This window comes from Giraffa tippelskirchi, chromosome X (genome assembly GCF_054371585.1).
Source record: "Giraffa tippelskirchi isolate mGirTip1 chromosome X, T2T-mGirTip1v1.2.pri, whole genome shotgun sequence".
Taxonomy (NCBI): Eukaryota; Metazoa; Chordata; class Mammalia; order Artiodactyla; family Giraffidae; genus Giraffa; species Giraffa tippelskirchi.
Window position 1 is genome coordinate 143,514,798 of NC_137289.1, and position 20,730 is coordinate 143,535,527.

The 20,730-nt window shown below is 43.0% G+C and overlaps 2 protein-coding genes and 1 long non-coding RNA gene across 9 annotated transcripts in view; 1 reads left to right on the top strand and 2 right to left on the bottom strand.

The window, feature by feature from the left end:
• OFD1 (OFD1 centriole and centriolar satellite protein) overlaps positions 1-8,200 on the bottom strand; it is a 60,148-nt gene extending 51,948 nt beyond the window's left edge. For 2 of the 6 annotated variants that reach the window (XM_081566422.1, XM_081566418.1), the window contains exons 1-2: positions 7,992-8,200; positions 7,574-7,698 (exon numbers count right to left, since the gene is read on the bottom strand). In XM_081566422.1, coding sequence (XP_081422548.1) covers positions 7,574-7,666 — 93 coding nt within the window. In that variant the 5' untranslated portion in view covers positions 7,667-7,698; positions 7,992-8,200. Of the gene's footprint in view, positions 1-7,573; positions 7,699-7,907 lie in introns of all 6 variants that reach the window. The other 4 variants (XM_081566421.1, XM_081566417.1, XM_081566423.1 and 1 more) reach the window with 2 other exon arrangements.
• Positions 8,201-8,300: 100 nt separating this feature from the next.
• Positions 8,301-20,478, top strand: TRAPPC2 (trafficking protein particle complex subunit 2). Of its 2 annotated transcripts, none has more exons than XM_081566444.1 (5): positions 8,301-8,382; positions 14,917-15,026; positions 17,468-17,612; positions 18,005-18,090; positions 19,326-20,478. In XM_081566444.1, the coding sequence occupies exons 2-5, from the start codon at positions 14,934-14,936 to the stop codon at positions 19,422-19,424; spliced, it is 423 nt and encodes a 140-aa protein (XP_081422570.1). In that variant the 5' UTR covers positions 8,301-8,382; positions 14,917-14,933; the 3' UTR covers positions 19,425-20,478. The 2 variants fall into 2 exon arrangements, with proteins under 2 accessions (XP_081422570.1, XP_081422569.1); XM_081566443.1 differs by having other exon boundaries at positions 17,468-17,609; positions 17,984-18,090.
• On the bottom strand, positions 12,970-19,455 carry LOC145536724 (uncharacterized). The gene is made up of 3 exons (XR_014075973.1): positions 19,303-19,455; positions 17,077-17,130; positions 12,970-16,362 (listed from the first exon to the last, which is right to left on the bottom strand). It is a non-coding gene; the product is annotated as an uncharacterized LOC145536724 (long non-coding RNA).
• Positions 20,479-20,730: the final 252 nt, after the last annotated feature.

Genomic DNA, 20,730 nt, shown 5'->3' on the forward strand with positions numbered 1-20,730 from the left:
GTAGCAAACAGTGGAATGACATTACAGACCAATTTCCATCTAGACAAACACAAAAAGCACACCATCTAGCACTTGCTAGAAGGAATCCAAAAAGTGGCTGGGGGCTTTCCAGAAGCCAGTGCAAAGCGGGAAATCTATTTTCAGAATTCAAGCCTGCAATGTCCCTAAGACAGAAATAAGGACAGAGCCCTCACCAGAAATTTAGCCTACTAAAAACTTCTCCCCCAAAAGCACTGGGGAGTTTGGGACTTTGAGCGTGAGCCACCTGTTCTCCTTACTTGGCCCTGCAATAAACCTTTCTCTGCTCAAAAACAAACAAACAAACAAACAAAAACAAAACCCACAAATGTTGTAGGGGGTGGTGGGGAAGTGGGAGAGATGGAAATTATGGACCCTCAGCACATCTCTCAGAAATTGACAGAGTATAAAACCAACATTACTCTATCCAGTAAGGATCTCACTCAGATTCAACAGACAAATCAAAAACTTTACAGACAAGCAAAAGCTAAGAGAATTTAGCACCACCAAATCAGCTTTACAACAAATGTTAAAGAACTTCTACAGGTAAGACACACAGGAAATGAAAAAGGCCCACAAAAACAAACCCAAAACAATTAAGAAAATGGTAACAGGATCATACATATGGATGATTACCTTTAATGGAAATGGATTAAATGCTCCAACCAAAAGACACAGACTGGCTGAATGGATCCAAAAACAAGACCCATGTATATGCTGTCTGCAAGAGACCCACTTCAGACATAAAGACACATACATACTGAATATGAGGGGATGGAAAAAGATATGCCATGCAAATAGAAATCAGAAGAAAGGTGCAGTAGCAGTACTCATATCAGACAAACAGACTTTAAAATAAAGACCATTATAAGAGACAAGGAAGGACACTACATAATGATCAAGGGATCAATCCAAAAAAAATAACAATTATAAATATATATGCATACAATATAGGAGCATCTCAATACATAAGGCAAACGCTAACAGCCATAAATGGGGAAATTGACAGTAACAATAATAGTGGTGGACTTTAACACCCCATTTACACCAATGGACAGATCATCCAGACAGAAAATAAGGAAACACAAGCTAGAAATGACACATTAGACCAGAGAGATAGACTTAATTGATATTTACAGGACATTCCATCTGAAAGCAGCAGAATACACTTTCTTCGTAACTGCACATGGAACATTCTCCAGGAAAGATCACATCTTGGGTCACAAATCAAGCCTCGGTAAATTTAACAAAATTTAAACTGTATCAAGCACCTTTTCCAACCACAATGCTATGAGATTAGATACCAGTTACAGGAAACAACTATTTTAAAAAACACCTGGAAGCTAAATAATACACTAAATAACCAAGAGATCACTGAAGAAATCAAAGAGGAAATAAAAAAATACATAGAAGCAAATGAAAATGAAAACACAATGACTCAAAACTTATAGAGCACACAACAAAAAGCAGTTAAAGGAGGGAAGTTTATAGCAATTCAAAATCACCTCAAGAAACAAGAAAAATCTCAACAATCTAACGTTACACCTAAAGCAACTAGAGAAAGAACAACAACGAAATCCTGTAGTAGAAGAAATCATAAATATCAGAGCAGAAATGTATGGAATAGCAACAAAGAAGACAACAGCAAAGATCAATTAAGCTAAAAGTTGGTTACTTGAGAAGATGAACAAAATTGATAAACCTTTAGCCAGACTCATCAAGAAAAAAAGGGAGAGAATTCAAATCAATAAATCAGAAATGAAAAAAAAAAAAAGAAGTTACAGCTGACTCCACAGAAATACAAAGGATAAGAGACTACTACAAGCAACCATACACCAATAAACAGGACAACCTGGAAGAAATGAACAAATTCTTAGAAAGGTACAACCTTCTAAGACTGAACCAGGAAGGAATAAACAGATCAATGACAAGTAATAAAATTGAAACTATAATTTAAAATCCTCCAACAAACAAAAGGCCAGGACCAGATGGCTTCACAGACCAATTCTAACAAACATTTAGAGAAGAGTTAATACCTATCCTTCTCAAACTCTTCCACAAAATTGCAGAGGGAGGAACAGTCCCAAACTTGTTCTACAAGGCCACTATCACCCTGATACCACAACCAAAGATATCACAAGAAAATTACAGACCACTATAACCGATGAACACAGATTCAATAATCCTCAACAAAACACTAGCAAACAGAACCCAGCAACACATTAAAAGGATCATACACCACGATCAAATGGGATTTATCCCAGGGATGCAAGGATTCTTCAATATACACAAATCACTGTGATATACCATATCAACAAGTTGAAGAATAAAAAGTATACGATCATCTCAATAGATGCTGAAAAAATCTGACAAAGTTCAATATCCATTTATGATTAAAAAAAAAAACTCTCCAGAAAGTGGGCATACAGGGAACCTGTACAAAAGCCCATAATACCCCAACAAAAGCCCATAATAAAGGCCGTATACAACAAACCCACAACTAATAACATCATTCTCAATGGTGAAAACCTGAAAGCATTTCCTCTAACATAAGGAACAAGACAAGGATGTGCACTCTCACCACTATTATGCAACATAGTTTTGGAAGTCCTAGCCGTGGCAATCAGAGAAGAAAAAGAAATAAAAGGAATACAAATTTTAAAAGAAGTTAAACTCCCACTGTTTTCAGATGTACTCTACATAGAAAAATCCTAAAGATGCCACCAGAAAAACTACTAGCACTAATCAATGAATTTGGCTTGCATTCCTATACACTAACAATGAAAGATCAGAAAGAGAAATTAAGGAAACAATCCCATTTACCAATGCAACAAAAAGAATAAAACACCTAGGAATAAATCTATCTAAGGAGGCAAAAGGCTTGTACTCAGAAAAGACTTATGAAAGAAATTAAAGATGATATAAACAGAAATAGATGTCTTAGATTGGAAGAATCAATATTGTGAAAATGACTATACTACACAAAGCGATCTACAGATTAAATACTGCTGCTGCTAAGTCGCTTCAGTCGTGTCCGACTCTGTGCGACCCCATAGACGGCAGCCCACCAGGCTCCGCCGTCCCTGGGATTCTCCAGGCAAGAATACCGGAGTGGGCTGCCGTTTCCTTCTCCAGTGCATGAAAGGGAAAAGTGAAAGTGAAGCCGCTCAGTCGTCCAACTCTTAGCGACCCCATGGACTGTAGCCTACCAGGCTCCTCCGTCCATGGGATTTTCCAGGCAAGAGTACTGGAGTGGGGTGCCATTGCCTTCTCCACAGATTAAATACAATCCCTATCAAATTACCAATGGCATTTTTCAAAGAATTAGAACAAAAATTTTACAGTTTTTATGGAAACACAAAACACTCCGAATAGCCAAAGCGAGCTTGAGAAAGAAAAACAGAGTTGAAGGAACTAGGCTCCCTGACTTCAGACCTTATTACAAAGCTACAATAATCGAGACAGTATGATACTGGCAGAAAAACAGAAATACAGATCAGATCAATGGCACAGGATAAAAACTCATAGATAAACCCACGCACCTACCATCACATAATCTGTGAAAAAGGAGACAAGAACATACAATGAAGAGAAGACAATGTCTTCAATAAGTGGTGCTGGGAAAACTTATCAGCGACATGTAAAAGAATGAAATTATAACATTCTCTAACATGATACAGAGAAATAAACTCAAAATGGATCAAAGACATAGATGTAACACTGGACACTATAAACTCTTAGAGGAAAACATAGGCAGAACACTCTTTGACACAAATTACAGCAAGATCTTTTTTGACCTACCTCCTAGAGTAATAAAAATTTTAAAAAATAAATAAATGGGACCTAAATAAACTTAAAAGCTTTTGCAGAGCAAAGGAAATCATAAACAAAATGAAAAGACAACTCTCAGAATGGGAGAAAATATTTGCAAATGAAGCAACTGACAAAGGATTTATCTCCAACATATACAAACATCTCATGCAGCTCAATATCAAAACAACAAACAACCCAATCAAAAAATGGGCAAATATCTAAACAGACATTTCTCCAAAGAAGACATAAACATAATCGAGAGGCACATGAAAAGATGCTCAACATCACTAATTATTAGAGAAATGCAAATCAAAACTACAGTAAGTAATCAGCTCACACTGGTCAGAATGACCATCATCAAAAAAATCTACAAATAAACGCTGGAGGGAGTGTGGAGACAAGGGAACCCTCTTGCACTGAAGGTGGAAGTGTAAATTGATACAGCCACTATGGAGAACAGTATGGAGTGCCTTTAAAAAGCTAAAAATAGAACTACTCTATGACCCAGCAATCCCACTACCATGCATATATCCTGAGAAAACCATAATTCATATAGACACACGTACCCCCAACATTCACTGGAGCACTATTTACAACAGCCAGTACACAAAAGTAACCTAAACGTCCATCGATGGATGAATGGATAAAGAAGATGTGGTACATATATACAATGGAATATTATTCAGCCATAAAAGGAAAGGAAATGGAGTCATTTGCAGAGATGTGGATGGACCCAGAGTCTGCCATACAGAGTAAAGTAAGTCAGCAAGAAAGAAACAAATATCATATATTAACTCATGTATGTGGAATCTAAAAAAACAATGGTACAGGTGAACCTATTTGCAGGGGAGGAATAGAGACACAGACACAGAGAAGAGACAGCAGACACAGGGGAGGGGGAGAACGAATTGGAAGATTAGGAATGACATATATACACTACCATGTGCAAATAGACAGCTAGTGGGAAGCTGCTGTGTAACACAGGGAGCTCAGCTTGGTGCTCTGTGATGACCTAGAGGGGTGGGATGGTGGGTTCAAGAGGAAGGGAGGAATATATAGGTGATTCACTTCATTGTACAGCAGAAATTAACACAACACTGTAAGGCAATTAGACACCAATTTAAAAAAAGAAACCGACAGACTAGATTCAAAATAAGGAAAAAGATTTCATAAACTTCATTTAACAGGTATTGATATAACTTTGGACTTAACCATTAAAACAAATTCTTTTCAAACACTCAAACAGAATGTGAATTAGACCACTAAACACTTCAGGGAATTTCAAAAATTAGAACTCACCCAGGTCAGTCCTTAAACTGAGAAAATAAATTAGCTCAGACTGAGATAGTAAAAATTCTCCCTGTCACTGATGAAGCTAGAGTAACAGACACTGAATGGTCAGCTGCAAAGAACAAAGAGTATTTCTGAGGGTAGGCTGCAGCTTTAAAGAGAACAAGGCTACCATAACCCTGATACCAAAGTCAAAAAGAGGATAATGAGAGGTCACTATCAATTGTGACTACACACATGAAGTAGAATTCTACTAAACTAAATCCAAAGCACAGTAAAAGAACATACACCATGCCTAGATGCAAGAAACATTCTGCATAAGAAAGTGGACTAATGCACGATGTATTATAATTAATTCCAAGTAGGTTAAAGAGTTAACCGCAAAAAAACCGAAACCTTTTTAAAAACTTAAAAATTGAATATTCATTCTTAATGGAAATGACTTACTGAGAATAATCAGCAGAAAATAGTAAACAAGAGATTTGACCATAGAAAAATGCAATTTTAGCCTTTTTAGAGCCAAAATAAAATTGAACACCAACAGTATTGTCACAAAAATGGAAAGATGACTAATTTTCCATTAAAAGAGCATACATCAATAAGAAATACATCAATAAGAAAACACTAGCACTCTAGGGGAAAAAAACGGGCAAAGGGGAACATGAACCACCAATCCATGGAAAACATACAGCCAGAAAATATGCACAACCTTATTGATAATCAAAAGAAAGAATGTTAAAACAATAAGGGCTTCTCAATCTTAGATTGATTTAAAACATGTCATGATCATTATATTGACGAGAGATAAGCATTTTCAAAATACTGGTGGAATATAAACTGAAGTTGCCTCGCGAACCATCAGAGGTTAGGGGCCCCCTTTAGATCCCCAGATTTGCATATGTGGATTCAACCAACACAAACAGTGTAGTACTATAGTAGATATTTATTGAAAAAAGAGTCCACATATAAGTGGACCTGAGGAGTTCAAACACGTGTTGTTCAACGGTCAATAGATTACAATCTTTCTAGAAAAAGACACATAAACCAAGAGCCTTAAAATGGCTCACACCTTTTAATTCATTAATGCCACTTCATCTATCCAAGACAAAAAGTGAGAGGTGCAATTGCAGGAGTGTGTAAACCTCAATATAACCTAAATATTCAATAATAGAGGAATGCTGCATAATTACATGTATGGCACCAGGCTCAGCTTCGGACAATGAAAATTAGAATTTCAAGAAACAGTTAAAAACAAAGGAAGGGCTTCCCTGGTGGCGTGGCTAAGAATCTGCCTGCCAATGCAGGCGACAGGCTAGATCCCTGAAATGGGAAGATCCCACCGCTGCGGAGCAACTAAGCCTGTGGACAACTACCGAAGCTTGCACACCTCAAGCCTGCTGTGCTCTACAACAAAAGAAGCCACTGCAATGAGAAGCCAGAGCACCTCAATAAGAGTGGCCCTCACCCACCACAACTAGAGAAAGCCCGCATGCAGCAAGAAAGATTCAGCGCAGCCGTAAATAAATCAAACGATCTTTTCAAAAACCACACACAGGAAAATGATCACCATGTATTACAGAAGATACACAAATAGACAAAACAGTACGCCAATTAGTGGTTGTGTTAGAGATGACATCTCTCCTGTTTGTCTTTCTATATTTCAGATGAGTTTGAAGTATTTTTAAGGTACAAAAACAATGGAGCAGCCAGAAGAAAAAGTTTTCCCTCAATTTCCTACTTTTAAGTGTAAAATACTTTAATGAAATATATATAGAAAACACATTTGAGCTAATCCTACTTCCTGCTGTTAATTAATACATGAAGTGTCCTAAGAAATATTTGCTGCTCAAGTATTTATAACCCACTCTAGCATTCTTGCCTGGAAAATCCCATGGACGGAGGAGCCTGGTAGGCCGCAGTCCATGGGGTCGCTAAGAGTCGGACACGACTGAGCAGCTTCACTTTCACTTTTATGCACTGGAGAAGGAAATGGCAACCCACTCCAGTGTTCTTGCCTGGAGAATCCCAGGGACGGGTGCGCCTGGTAGGCAGCTGTCTATGGGGTCGCACAGAGTCGGACACGACTGAAGCGACTTAGCAGCAGCAGCAGGTATTTATACCTTTCAATATATTTTAAAGAACAAATTTCTCATTCCCCAAACTTTTCTACAGTAAGTAGTCCCTTAACGTTTCCTATATGGTGTCAATATCCTCCATTCAAATATGAGCATTACAAAACCACTTAATAACTCAGGAACATCTCAGATTTCTAAAACAAACGTTACTAAAATGTGTTTATTTAACGATTAAAGAGTTACACGGGAACAGAGCAATATAACCCACCAACACAATCTTTAGCGTGATACCCAAGACATGGATGTATTTACATGTACTACCTGTCACAGGTTACACTCGCAAAATCTACGTTAACAGATATGCCTAAAACTGATACCTTGAGTGTGTCCAGTATACCTCGATCCTTAAACGTCTGGTACAGCTTTTTGCGCAGATCATCTTGACTCAACACATCAGATTTGGGGAACATGATGGACCAGAAGAGAATCGGTTATGGTTTACCTGGCGGGCAGAGGGGATGTTAAATTCTGCACACAGACCAGTGGTCTCCAAGGAAGCCCTCACACACCCAGGGGAGAAAGGCGTTTTAACGGAACCAAAGGCTTCACTTCCGCCCGCCTCGAGGCGGCGGCCAGGTGTATCTACCTGAGCCATCAGGTGTCGGCTTCCTCCCGAGCCCGCCCCACCGTGCCCCAAGTTTAAGCCCGAACCTGGGATGCAGGCTCTGGCCTAGGGGAACCCCTGCCTTCAGAGTCCTGCCTCAACCCCAGAGTACCAGGAGGAACAAGGTGAACCTTCCGCTTCGCACTGCGAACTAGGAACTCGGACAGAGACGTGCACGTCTTGGCAGTTCTGATAGGTGGGCGTGGCTGCGGCCCACGCGCGACTCTCACGGGCAGAGACCAGAAGACGGACGGCTAGAGAAAGTACAGCATCGGCCGGAATTCGCGCTGCCCGGAGCCGACCCCAGCCCTCTGAAAGCCAAGCAGAGACGCCTTCGTCTAGGGCACTATGGCGCAAGCGCCAAGATACGCAGGGCTGCGGCCGGAAGCCCCGCCCACTACGCGAGGGCGGTACCGCGGAGTCTCGCGAGGGCTGCTTCCGGTGTCCCTACGGAAGTTAAGGAGCGCGGTTCGGTGCCGCGGCAGCTGACTGGGCGTTTTGGTTGTTGGCGTCTCGCCGCAGGTAGGGGGATGGAGCGAGTGGACGGTTGGCGTTCGGGGACTCTGGGGGAATGTGTTCTGTCCCGGGGGAGCCGGGTGTTGGCTCTTTTTCTCCCCTCTGTCCCTGGCCGGCTGAGCTCAACAGCCCGGCCGGCAGTTCCACACCGAGATTCAATCTGCAAACGTCCGCCTGCTTCAGCGCTTTGCTTCTTGTAATACCTTTTGTTGGGTTGGGTTATTCAGCCCACCCTAGGTTTCTTAACTGCGGCACTATTGCCGTTTGGAGTCGGGAAATGCTCCATTGTGGTGTTGTCCTGCGCACTGTAAGATGCTGAGTAGCATCCTTGGTTTCCACCCAATCGATGCCAGTAGCACCTCCCTCCCAGTTCTGACAACCTCCTGACATTGCCACCTGACCCTGGGAGGCAAAGTCGCCCCTGGTTAAAAACCAGTGAGCTACACTTGGTGCTTGCTGTGAAGAAGATAGGTGAGCTGGGTCCCCAAGATGCTTAAATCTAATTAGAAAAGTCTCTCGAGAAGCAATGCTGAAAACATAGCCAGAGAATTGGCTAAGAACTAAGATGCATTGTGAAAGTGTTACTCGCTTAATTGTGTCCGACTTTTTGCGATCCCATAGACTGTAGCCTACCAGGCTCCTGTGTCCATGGAACTCTCCAGGCAAGGATACTGGAATGGGTTGCCACTCCCTTCTCCAGGGGATCTTCCCAACCCAGGAATCGAACCGGGGTCTCCTACATTGCAGGTGGATTCTTTACCATCTGAGCCAGAGATGCATTGTAGACTGAGTAAAGATTTTAGAAAAAGTGTTGGGGATGGACATGAGTGGACACATCTCTGAAAACTGTGACTTCATCAATACCTTGTTAGGTAGTATTTGGATGGTTGACAAAAAGCAAAGGAGGAAGGGTGAAAATTCTGAAAGGAATAAAAAAAATCAGGACCCTTTCAAGAGCAGTGAGGCATCTGGCCTGACTCCAGAGCCCCATGCTGTGGGTATAAGGTATCTAAGGCCTACCTACGAGGACAAAACTGGGCCTGTGTTAGCTTTGTGAGCAGCACTGAAGAGTACAGTGAATTTTCACCCCTAGCCATGAAAGGCTTAAACGGTTTAATAGGCATCAAGAGTGACAGGACTTACATAGGAGGTAGAGACCATGTAGGTTGGGTTGGGAAATACTTGGAGAAGGAAGGATTTGGGTAGACTTTGAAAGACGGATAAGGTAAACATACGGAATTTGAGTATTCCAGGCATGAAGAGAGAAATAAGTCTGGACTGGACATGATCAGCTGGAGAGGGAAAAAATAAATATACCAATCCACTGTAGCTGAGGTAGAACAACATGGGACTAGGTTTTGGATACTGGTACTTAGTTAGATGAGAAGCACTAAGGCTTTTGAGCAGAATAGTGAGATGATGAAGAATGTTCTAAGATGTTAGTATGGAGTCATTTCACAAGGCAACCTGATAGTTCTTGGTTCCTAAGTTCTCAATTATATTCACCCAAATGTCTTTCCAGGTAACTTCAAAGGAGCAGCCCTAGGCTTGGCCTCTGGAACAGTTTGGAATAAATCTGTCTAGTTCAGATTTAGCAAATACTTGGCACTCCCATAGGCACTGCCCTTTCCCACACCCATAGCAGACGTGGTAACTGATCACAGCAATCCTTCCCCCGACCACCCTCAGTCTCAGAATCTTTCTCAACACTAGTTCCTGGCCCTCACTACCAGCTGATTGGAACAAGCTCATGGGGGAAAACCAATTGGCATCCCTAGTCAAATCCCTTCCCATAGATAGCATCATATTTATAAAGACTGCACCTATTCCACTGCCTTCCCCCCACAAAAGGGCTTCACCTGCCTCCATTTTAAACATCCTCAGCTCCTTCAGTAGCTTTTGTCTTGTTCCCAGGGCATTCCTTAGCCTAAATGCTTCCCTCTTCCCAACACACACAGTTCAGAGTTAATGAATTTTAAAAGTGTGATTCCCAGAACTGAGTATCTTCCCCAGAGATGGTATTATTAGTCATGAGGACATCATCTTTTCTTAACGCAGTCTGGAATTGCATTAGCTTTTCTGGCCAGTGTATTGGATTGCTGCCTCTGACTGAGCTGGCAGTAAATGAGAAGCAGTCCCCGTAGACGAGCTACTCTTACACTAGGTTTCCCTCATCCTCTTGTTGTGCTGTTGATTTTTTCAGCCCAAGTATAGGACTTTATTTCGAATTCTTTAAATTCTGTCCTGTTCATGTAACCTATTTCTCGTAGCCGTGGAGGTCTTGAATCCTAACTGTAGCCTTCTAATAAATTAGGTGCCCTTAGCATGTTATCTTTGGGTGTGATAAGTTGGCTTCACCTCAGTTACTGATGCAAACAAACCCCTTGAACTGCGCTAGGTTAACGTCACTTCCAAGGCTCCCTAGAGACCCCATGCTGTCCAGTGACATGGAACATGTTAAACGTTCCAGTCAGTCCCCTACTATCCCTCCTTCAGCAGAGAACGTGCACATCCTGGGTCCCCAGCACTGCTCTTTCTCCGGGGATACCACAGGCTGTCACCCAGGCTACTGGTCCCCCATGAGTTCTTGGGTGGAGAACCCCATGACTTCAGAAGGTGACTCACCATCTCCCTAGTTCCCTTCCACAACAGCGAGTGTAGGTCTGGAATGACTTGTTCTTCTAGAACAAGTGAGTAGTAACCCACTCTTTCTAAGGATACACATTAAAGGACTTAGTTTATCATAGAAGTTCCCAGCATAGTATCTGACTGAAGACAGACATTTCATACCCGTTTCTGTTGGTGTTTTAATCTCTTCAGCAGTACTCAGATTTCAAGATAAGCGTTTTTGTTTTCTGAAAGTTGGCATAACAGTTACTAACCTCTGAAAGCATGGCTCTTTCTATTCCTGTGATTTCTCAAATGTCCCTGGTCAGTAGTTACACCATCAGAGTTGTTAACCCAACTGTTTCTTTAACATGCCTATCTTGGGGTTCATAGCCTGCCTAACCTCATGTCTTCCACACTTGCTGTGTGAAAACCATTCTTTGAGAAAACTCAAATTCAACACACCTGTGTCCTGTGTTGTTTACACACCAGGTGCCTCAAATCATTAACCATTCTCTGCTTTTTCCTGATAGTAGTCTGCATGTCGCTTGTTTTTCTTAACATATAGCACACATTTCAGCTCGTGTGGGGCTTTTAGCCCTTCTGACTCAAGCCTCATGGCTTACTGGTCCTACTTTATAGCCATTACTAGCTAGTGCCCTACTTCTCACATCTTGTACACGGTCTCTTCAAGAAGTCCAGAGCTCCTTGTTGATTTCTTCAGTTCTCTCGCTCAAAAGCAGTTCCAGACATTTTAACCACCACAGACAGCTGTTCTTGGCACAGATGGGAGTCCTGGCTCCCCTCTGTTCAGCCCACAAGTCCTGCCCTTGTAAAGGAGGGTGTCTTCATCCTATTTTAACAACTGTGGCAACTTCTCACAAACGTACTGTTCCTCACCTGACACAGGTTTCATCAGTCAAGGCCCTGGAGCACCTCGGCACTAGAACTTTCAGAAGGTTCTTGTCCTTGTTGAGGCTAGTTAATCCCGCCTCCCCCACCTCCTTCCTGCCTTCCCTTTCTTGTATTCCAGCCCTGTGCCCTCCCCCTGGAGGAGGATATGGCAACCCACTCCAGTATTCCTGCCTGGAAAATCCCATGGACAGAGAAGCCTGGCAGGCTACAGTTGATGGGGTTGCAGAGAGTCAGACACGACTGAGCGCACAATGGCATGCCCTCCCCCTACTCCCTGCAGGCCCATCCCGTGAGCATGAGCAGTTTTCCTGTTCGAGGCTGTGTTAGGGGTATGAGACACTCGCTGGAAAACCCAGCTGCTGTTCTCTTCCACTCTCGTCCCTGTACTGCTCCGAGTTGCTCTACCTTGATGCACCATTGGCCCCCCATTTCCACAAGGCTCTGAAACCTGTGACCCATGGAAAATAAGCTCACTTTGTCCCCAGTCTCTTCTACTTCCCTTTTTCTTAAGCCTGCAGGTTTTTTCAGCTTTGACGTGTTGTTAGTTTCCTACTGCGGCCATAACGCATTACCACAAGTTTACTGGCCTAAAACAACACAAACTTATCAGCTTACCGTTTTGTAGGGTAGAAGGCCAACACGAGTCTCACTGGGCGTAAATCCCTTCTGGAAGCTCTCTGGAAGAATCTGTTTCGTTGTCCTTTCCAACTTCTAGAGGCCACCCGCATTCCTTGGTTCATGGCTGTTTCTTCCATCTTGAAAACCAGCAAGGTTTCGTCTCCGTGGCAACCCACCCCCCACCAAGAACCCCCGACGCTTCCCTGGGGTTCCACCCTCTTCCACTTTTAAAGACTCTGGTGATTACATTGGCTCCACCTGAGTAGCCGGGATCCTTGGCCTACCTGAAGATCAGCTAATGGGCGGCCTTAGTTGCATCTACAGCCTTAATGCCCTTTGCCACCTAGATTAATTTTCAGTTTCCCAAGCTTAGGGTGGGGGCCCGGGGAGCTTATTCTGGCTGCCACCACACGTGCAGAATTGACCTGTTCATTTTCATCCCTCTTCCTTCCCTTTCTGATTTCTTTTATATCTTCATCACCTTGATATTCTGCTTGAGCTGGTCAGCCAGACATTTGGCAACATCCTGAATTCTTCCTGCAGTTCCCCAGTTTCACCCACTGCCAAGTTCTGTGTAACGCCTCCACACCTCGAGACCTTGGAGACACTCAAAGGGCCCCTGTTTCAGGTGACAGAAAGACTGTGTAGATGGAGATCATCTCCCTCCTTGCAGAAAGTTCCATCCATCAGACAGCACAGAATTCTAGAGCAAGTCTCAGCTCTGCTCACCACTGAGGCCGAGGAGGCCCCACGTATTAAATAGTTGTAGACATTGCCTTCCTGGGACAAGGTGGTTATGTGCTCTTGTCGCTTCCTTTTCTTCCACTACACCTCTCAGCTTCTCTGCATCCTTTCTTCAATCCTGTGTGAAATCACGTAACTAGCAGCTCACATTCTGTGTAGCTGACGGGTTTGTGACCGCCCCTTTCTTTCTTGCAGTTTCTTGTTTATCCTCATGCTCTTCTTAGGATATGCTTTTCTCCCCCACACAGGTCTCCACATGGGGCTGAGTGGGTTTGGGGGCCAGAGAAGAAGGGTAATCTTCCTTTTACATATAGCGTCTCCTGCTGCTGCTTAACATGTGTGCAGAGGGAGAAGTATCTTCCTTTAGTATTTTTCTCCCTGCTGCTGCTGCTGCTTAAATGTTTGTGCTGAAGAAAGCAAGCCCTTCCCTTGGCAAACTCCACCTAGGAAACCTTTTCCGGCAAGAAGGAATGATGTCATTGTTTGCTCTCTGAAAATTCCAGGCTTCCACCCCCTTCCCCTCACTTGAGCTTGAGGATCATTGCCACTTCTAGTTTTGCAGAGCTTTGGTATCATCCCTGGCTCTGTCTTCAGATTTCATGGCATGGAAGTCCCGGTGAGGCTCGATGAGCCCTAGGTTCTGACACACCTTACTGTCGGCACCCGGTTAAGCGGGTTCCCACTCCACAGGGAGGCCTTCCTCGGCCCCACATCTCTGCGTGCCTGTGCTCCTGTCGCTAGAGCTAGACATGAACCTAGCTTTGTCTGATTCAGAAGACCCCGTGCTAAAATTACACACACGAGTCCATCGCCTGTCTGTTCATCCATCCATCCAGATTTTGATTGTGCTAAAAGTCACAGAATCATTGATTTCTCCCCCAGTACCCCTACTTTGTCTTTTTATGCCTTTAGCAAACCTATCAACCCTTGTTCCAAGAGCTCTTTATGCCTCAGAATGTCTTCCTTTTGGATTATGATTTCGTCCATCTTTTCTAGAGTACAGCACTATTTCTTCCTCCCTTTTGAAAGATGTTTGAGGAGGCCTATCACAGGCTCCTTTCTGTGCAGAGTTATATTCATAGCACAGAGCCGTCAGGTGGGAAGAAGACAAGTCCCTCCCAGCCTGTAGGTGACTGTATAGCAGTGCTGGACAGTGCTCTACGGCTATACATTGTTGCCAGTAGGCAACAGCACCCAGGCTAACTGGTCCAGTCCAAGGTGAAGCCAGCTTACCCTAAATGTTCCACACTTTCCTATCAGGAGAATGTTGTTTTTATGATTTCATGTTAGAGGTCTTCTAATTTCCCTATGAAAATGTAGTAGTGGATTCTCCAGAACATAGCACAGATAAATAAATTGTATCAATCACAAGCTATGTATCTATAGGAATGGAATGATGTCATTGTTTGCTCTGTGAAAATTGCAGGCTTCCACCCCTCACTTGAGCTTGAGGATTATTGCCACTTCTAGTTTTGCAGCACTTTGGTATCATCTTGGCGTGGTATCTATCACTTGGTATCTATCAAACTTGGCATGGAAAGCGTGCCAGTTTTGGGGCCACCTCCTCTACAATTTAGGTTTAAGTTAAAAATGGAGTTCTTCACTTCCTGGTTTTTGGTACTGAGTATTAAAAACATATTATTTTCATTTAATTAGGAGCTGTATTGAAGACGATGTCTGGAAGCTTCTACTTTGTCATCGTTGGTCACCATGATAATCCAGTTTTTGAAATGGAGTTTTTGCCAGCTGGAAAAGCAGAATCCAAAGTGCGTATGAAACTTTAAAAAAGCCCGTAGCACTTGTGGTGTTGCTGTAAGGATACTGGTATGATGTGATTGTGGAACTGGAAGGGTCTGGACAGATGAGATCACTGTGGACCCAGCACAACTACAGGCGGCTCGCTCTGCAGTCCTGCAGGTTGAGAGGAGCCAGCCGGGAGTGTCCTCTGCATCGTGTGTTCATGCTCTAGTTCAGCACACACTTGGCACAGGCTCACAGGATGCCCTGGGTCTCCTCTCCCTGGTTGTCAGTCCCTAGATCACCCGCCAAAGGCAGTGATCGTACTGGGTCTGCAGGGGCAGACGCTCCAGACCTGAAATGCCAAGAAAGCCCCTTCTGTGCCCTCGAATCAGCTTTTTCAGCAGGACAGACAGGCTAGAGGGTTGAGAGAGACCTCGACTCCCATGTCCTCCTGCCGCCCCAGGGCTGGCGGCTATTGTCATCAACTTCCCACAGCGTCCACCGGCCATGTGGGGCCCTCATGCTCTCCTCCCTGGTGATGGCACCCAACTTTCTTGTTCTCAAGAGTGGTTCCAAAAAAACCAGCTTGCTTCAAGAACGTGGTGCCACTTAAGAGTAAACAGAGCTGTAGGGTCTTGGGATGAGGAGAGCTGGTCCCTCCATCTCCCTGTACAAAGCCATATTCCAAGTAAATCGCTGACCATTGTGCTGTGTTTCTCCCAGCCTCCAAAAATAGGCTTTAACGTCCTTTGAGACAGGAACTGATGTTTGAAATTAGTCATGATGTGTAATGTCCAATGTAGGACACTTTTCAACTGTTCAGACCTTGCCACTGAAATATGATAGAAATCCAAGGTATTATCTGAGCAGGTGTTGTTGCTCCATCATTTGCCCACATTCCCAGGAGCACACTGCTGTTTGAAACCTGGATGGGAGGCATTGCTGCAGCAGTACTTGCTTTGTGTGGTATGCGGCTACTTACATACAGTTTTTCTCTCATTCCACTGGCCTCGTGGTAGGCAAAGCAATGCATATAAAAACTGTTGCGTTACTTGATCTTAGGTCTTTCTCCTGCTACCACTCACCTTTGTAAACCACTCCTACAGTTTTCTTCTGATCTATCAAGTTTGCTCATTGGTGCAACGGGAAAGACTGCCATGAGCCAGACACAAAACATATCCATTTCTCTGAGAAATAAGTTAGTTTTGTCCGTGTGCCAGGACTGAAGTATAAATGTGCTTTACTTGCGTGAGGGATTCCAGGGCACCTGACCACCTTCCTCCAGCCCGGGCAACAGCCTCTTCAGCCAGGAAGCTCCATTCATTTCCCAAGGCTGCAGTCATAGTACCAGACACTGGCTGCCTGAGAAGAGCAGAACAGGATTGTCGCACAGTTGGCGAGCCCAGAAGTCTGAGATCAAGCCATCAGCAGGGCCAGCCCCATCTGAAGGTGCTAGGGAAGGCCTGTTCCGGGCCTTTCTCCCAGCTGCTGACAGTTCGTGCCTTGTGGCAGAACTGTAGTCTCCCGTGGCTTTCTCCCTGCATGTGAGTCTGTCTCCAGATTTCCCCTTTATAAATACGTCAGTCACTGGATTAGGGACCCACTCGCTGCTAGCATGACCTCATGGTAACTGATGACATCTGCAACCCTCTTTCCAAACACGGCCACATTCTGAGGGTTGAGACTGCAGCACAGGAATTGGGGGAACCTAGAACAGAGGGGTTCTTTGAAAAATGCACTTTGAAAGTAAGCATCTCATGTGAGTGAGGCTGCATTCCAGGTTGTGAATTCCCTCTCCACATTCAGGGGGGCAGCCCCGCCTTCTTCAGTTAAGCCTTTTAGGCCCATGAGAAAAACATCTCCGGCTTTGACAGGATCGCCTTGCGCTGTCAGCACAGGTGACTGCACACAGCTAGGGCCGAGCCAGGTTGCCAGCTCTGGGATCTCCCTGCACATCAGGGCAGCCAGTGCCAGGCTGTCTCCCCTGCTCACCAGGTGGTGCTGTGCACCAAGCCCCGGCCCCGGCCCCACCCGAGGCTGGTGCCCGCAGCTTTCCTCGCCACCTCCCTGGCCTACCTTGTATTTTCCTGTCTTCCTCCTAAAAAGATGTGCACTTCTTGAAAGCAGGATCTGAACAGAGGGGAGAGGAAGGGGAGAAAAATTGAAAGCAGGATCTACTCTTTTTTTTTTTTAAAGGAAGTATCCTTTCCCCCCCCCCATGCTTAAATGCTCATGGAATCTGATAACTTCCTTCTTGCCAAATTTTTAAAAATCTATATAGTTTCTTGAACACATTTCATAAGTAATTGGCTGTTTCTATTTGAGTTTCAGATACCAGATTAGAAAATAGTGTGAAAACATTGAAGACCTTTTATAGGAGAAAGCTTCCCCCCACCTCCCATGAGCAAGCTGTGTCTAGAATTCCCTATATGGAAGTGTTAATCTGGTGTCACTCACTGTCACCTAGGACGATCACCGCCATCTGAACCAGTTCATAGCTCACGCTGCCCTCGACCTCGTAGATGAGAACATGTGGCTGTCAAACAATATGTACTTGAAGACGGTGGACAAATTCAATGAATGGTTTGTCTCAGCATTCGTTACTGCAGGTCATATCCTTACCTGTTTAATAAAGAGCTCTAAGGAAGGGTTGGGGTGACAGACCAGACCAGCATGAGATCTGGATGCCAGGTTCTGAGTCTGTGGACTGCAAAGTGTTAGGTAAACAATTGCCATTGATGGTGCTTTTTTTTTGTGGGGGGGACATCTTTTGCTTAACAGATAATTTTAAAGTCCAATCTCATAAAATTAAGGTTTATCTGAACCATATTAAGGGTGATTTTATTTTGTAGTTACATTCTAACTTAAAAAGATTATGTTCTCTTCAAGATAAAACTAACCTAATTCTGAACCCAGTTTATGGGTTTATCTTTTCGAAGAATATTGTATCAACTGATCAACTTTTCAGTTTTCATTTCTAAAGATTATACCTTAATTATTTCACATATGAGATTTATTATGCTGCATGATGTCAGGCAAGAAGACGGAATCAAGAACTTCTTTACCGATGTCTATGATTTATACATAAAGGTATGGTATGTTCTATACCTTGTAAAATCTGATTATAAAAGACATGCCAACTTTGGCAGGACACTGGCCTATAGAGGGAGCCCCTTAGATGCACAGTTCTCCTCCCTGCCTAGCTTTCTCCCAGCAGGGCTGTTCCTCGCAGCTCCTCACCAGGCAAGTCTCTATCAGCAGCTTAACACACATGCAGGACAACTCGTAGTCATTTTTAGATCAGTTTCATTCTTTCCCTTTTGGTGCACATAGTTTATTTTATGAGGGAACCCTAACTAGAGACACAGAAGCAGTCTATATAAGGGAAGTTGCTTCATGATTTTATTCCAGACTGTTTCCCATCTACTTATTAACAAGTAAGTTACAGTGCAATCAATGTAGATCATAAACCAGTAGAAGTGATTCATGTATTATCAAAGTCACTCAAGGAGAAAGGGGCCACCTGCATTTCTTGATACTTGTTTAGGAAAACTGAAATAGTAATAAGATGTGAGTGGTTAAACTGCAGTGCTAACAGTATATTCTTAATAATTTAAATGTTCTTTATTTGCACAAGATTTTTTGCATATCAGCATAGTTGACAATCAATATTCCTAGTCAGAAGTAGCAGAGAATATTTAGCCCTCTTATAAAGATGGACAACACCAATCGATGGTATAAAAGTTGGTAACTCCTTTCCTCACTTGTGATTCCATCCAGTACTAATTTTCCCTCACATATATTATGGTCTACTCATTATCTGAGAAACTGATCACTTGCCTTGTGTTAAAGCAAAGTATTAAAAATCTGATTGTTAAAAATTACCGCACTTTTAAAAGTAGTGTGGTATAGCTTTTTCCTTCAGTCGGAGCATATGGCAGATTTTTAGTGTGTTTTATATAGCCAGAGGCCTTCCACATGAATCAACGTCTTGATAGTTGAACGTGAGTGTAATTGTATTTCACACACGGGGTGGATCCCAGGAGTTGGTTTTGTTCACACAGGTAGTGCTTAGATATGTGCCGCTGTGGGTTTTGCCACAGGTACTACCCAGAAACAACAAGACAGAAATTTCCTTAATGTGACATTAACATTTAAGAATGGAACATCTTCACTGAAACTTAAAAATGTGATCTTTAGACTTTTGTTTTGAATGTCTTTGATGACTTAATTTAAAACTTTAAAATCTTTTCCTTTTAGAGACCTATGATTTATCAGCCTTTTTTACTTTGACAAGCTCACCTGAGTACTTTCTTCTCTCCTAGTTTGCAATGAATCCATTTTATGAACCCAATTCTCCTATTCGATCCAGTGCATTTGACAGAAAAGTTCAGTTTCTTGGGAAGAAACACCTTTTAAGCTGAATGCAGAAAAATTCAGAAGTACACAATGTCACTTCAATGGGGTATACTCAGGAATGTGTACATTGTAAATAATGATTAAACAGCATGGTAAAGTTTTACTTGTAGTCTGTTTATCTAAACCTAATGAAATGGCTTCTATATTTAAAAATCGTACATTCAGTTTCTTACAGCTATGAACAGATTGATATTTGCTTGTGAACACTGTTATTTATAAAGAGCTTTTTATTGGTAATCTTAAAATATCTTTATTTTAAAAAATTGAGAATAAGCTTTTGACTTTTCCTCATTCAAATAGGTTGATCTTGATGAAGCACTCCAGAACCAAATGTCATTGTCAAGATTTGGTAGGCAGATTTTAAAACCTAAAAGCTTCTGCAGTAGGGAATGAAGTTGATAGCACATACATGGGCTCATCTATAGATGCAGAGATGTTATGAAAACACATAGGCAGTACACATAGCTCCGCCCAAGAAGCCGGAGCAGACCGTGTTGCAGCGCCAGATGCCACAGGCCTGACCCTGTCAGAGACTGGAAACAGTGATCCTGCTGTAATTCGAGACTCCCGAGCCCAGGCTCGTATAGTGGGAAGCCAGGACCGCAGTGACAGGTGATGTTCTTGTTTCCTTTCCCTCAGACAAGAAACTAAGGATTAGGTGAACCTGTTGACAGCTGTACTACTAGGAAGTCTAAGTACTAGGAAACTACTAAGGCAGTTTTAGGATTGTTAACAAAGAAACGCTTGTATCACATTAGCACTTGTACTCTAGGCTTTTCAGGCTGTATACCTGTATACCCAGGCAGGTGGGAGTGATCTCTTTTCACTATAACAGTGTGGGATCTTAATTGTAAACCAGTAAATGTCCATTGAAAAGCAAGTAAATGTTCATTGAAAACCAGGTATTTTCTGTGCTGTGAGCACTTGAAGAATTTTGTTCCATTCTGAATGACCTGAGCAAGGAATTCTCAATTTGGTCTAATATCTTTGTGTGAAGCTGCTACCACAGTTTTTTACCCTATTTATTTGATTTCCTAAATAAATGTTTGTCCAAGATTATGGAAGCTATTGATTTTTATTTTTTTAGCTGCACTGTACAGCTTGTGGTATCTTAGTTCCCTGACCAGGGATCAAACCTGGGCCCTCAACAGTCAAAACACCAAGCCCTAACCATTCAATCGCCAGGGAATTCCCAGTGTTGATTTTTTAGGTGCTGCTCTCCCCACCACCTGGATCATTTTAGTCCTATCTCTCCTAATGAAAGTCTGCAAACATACATTGTAACTCATTTTACAGAATTCAGATCTCCTC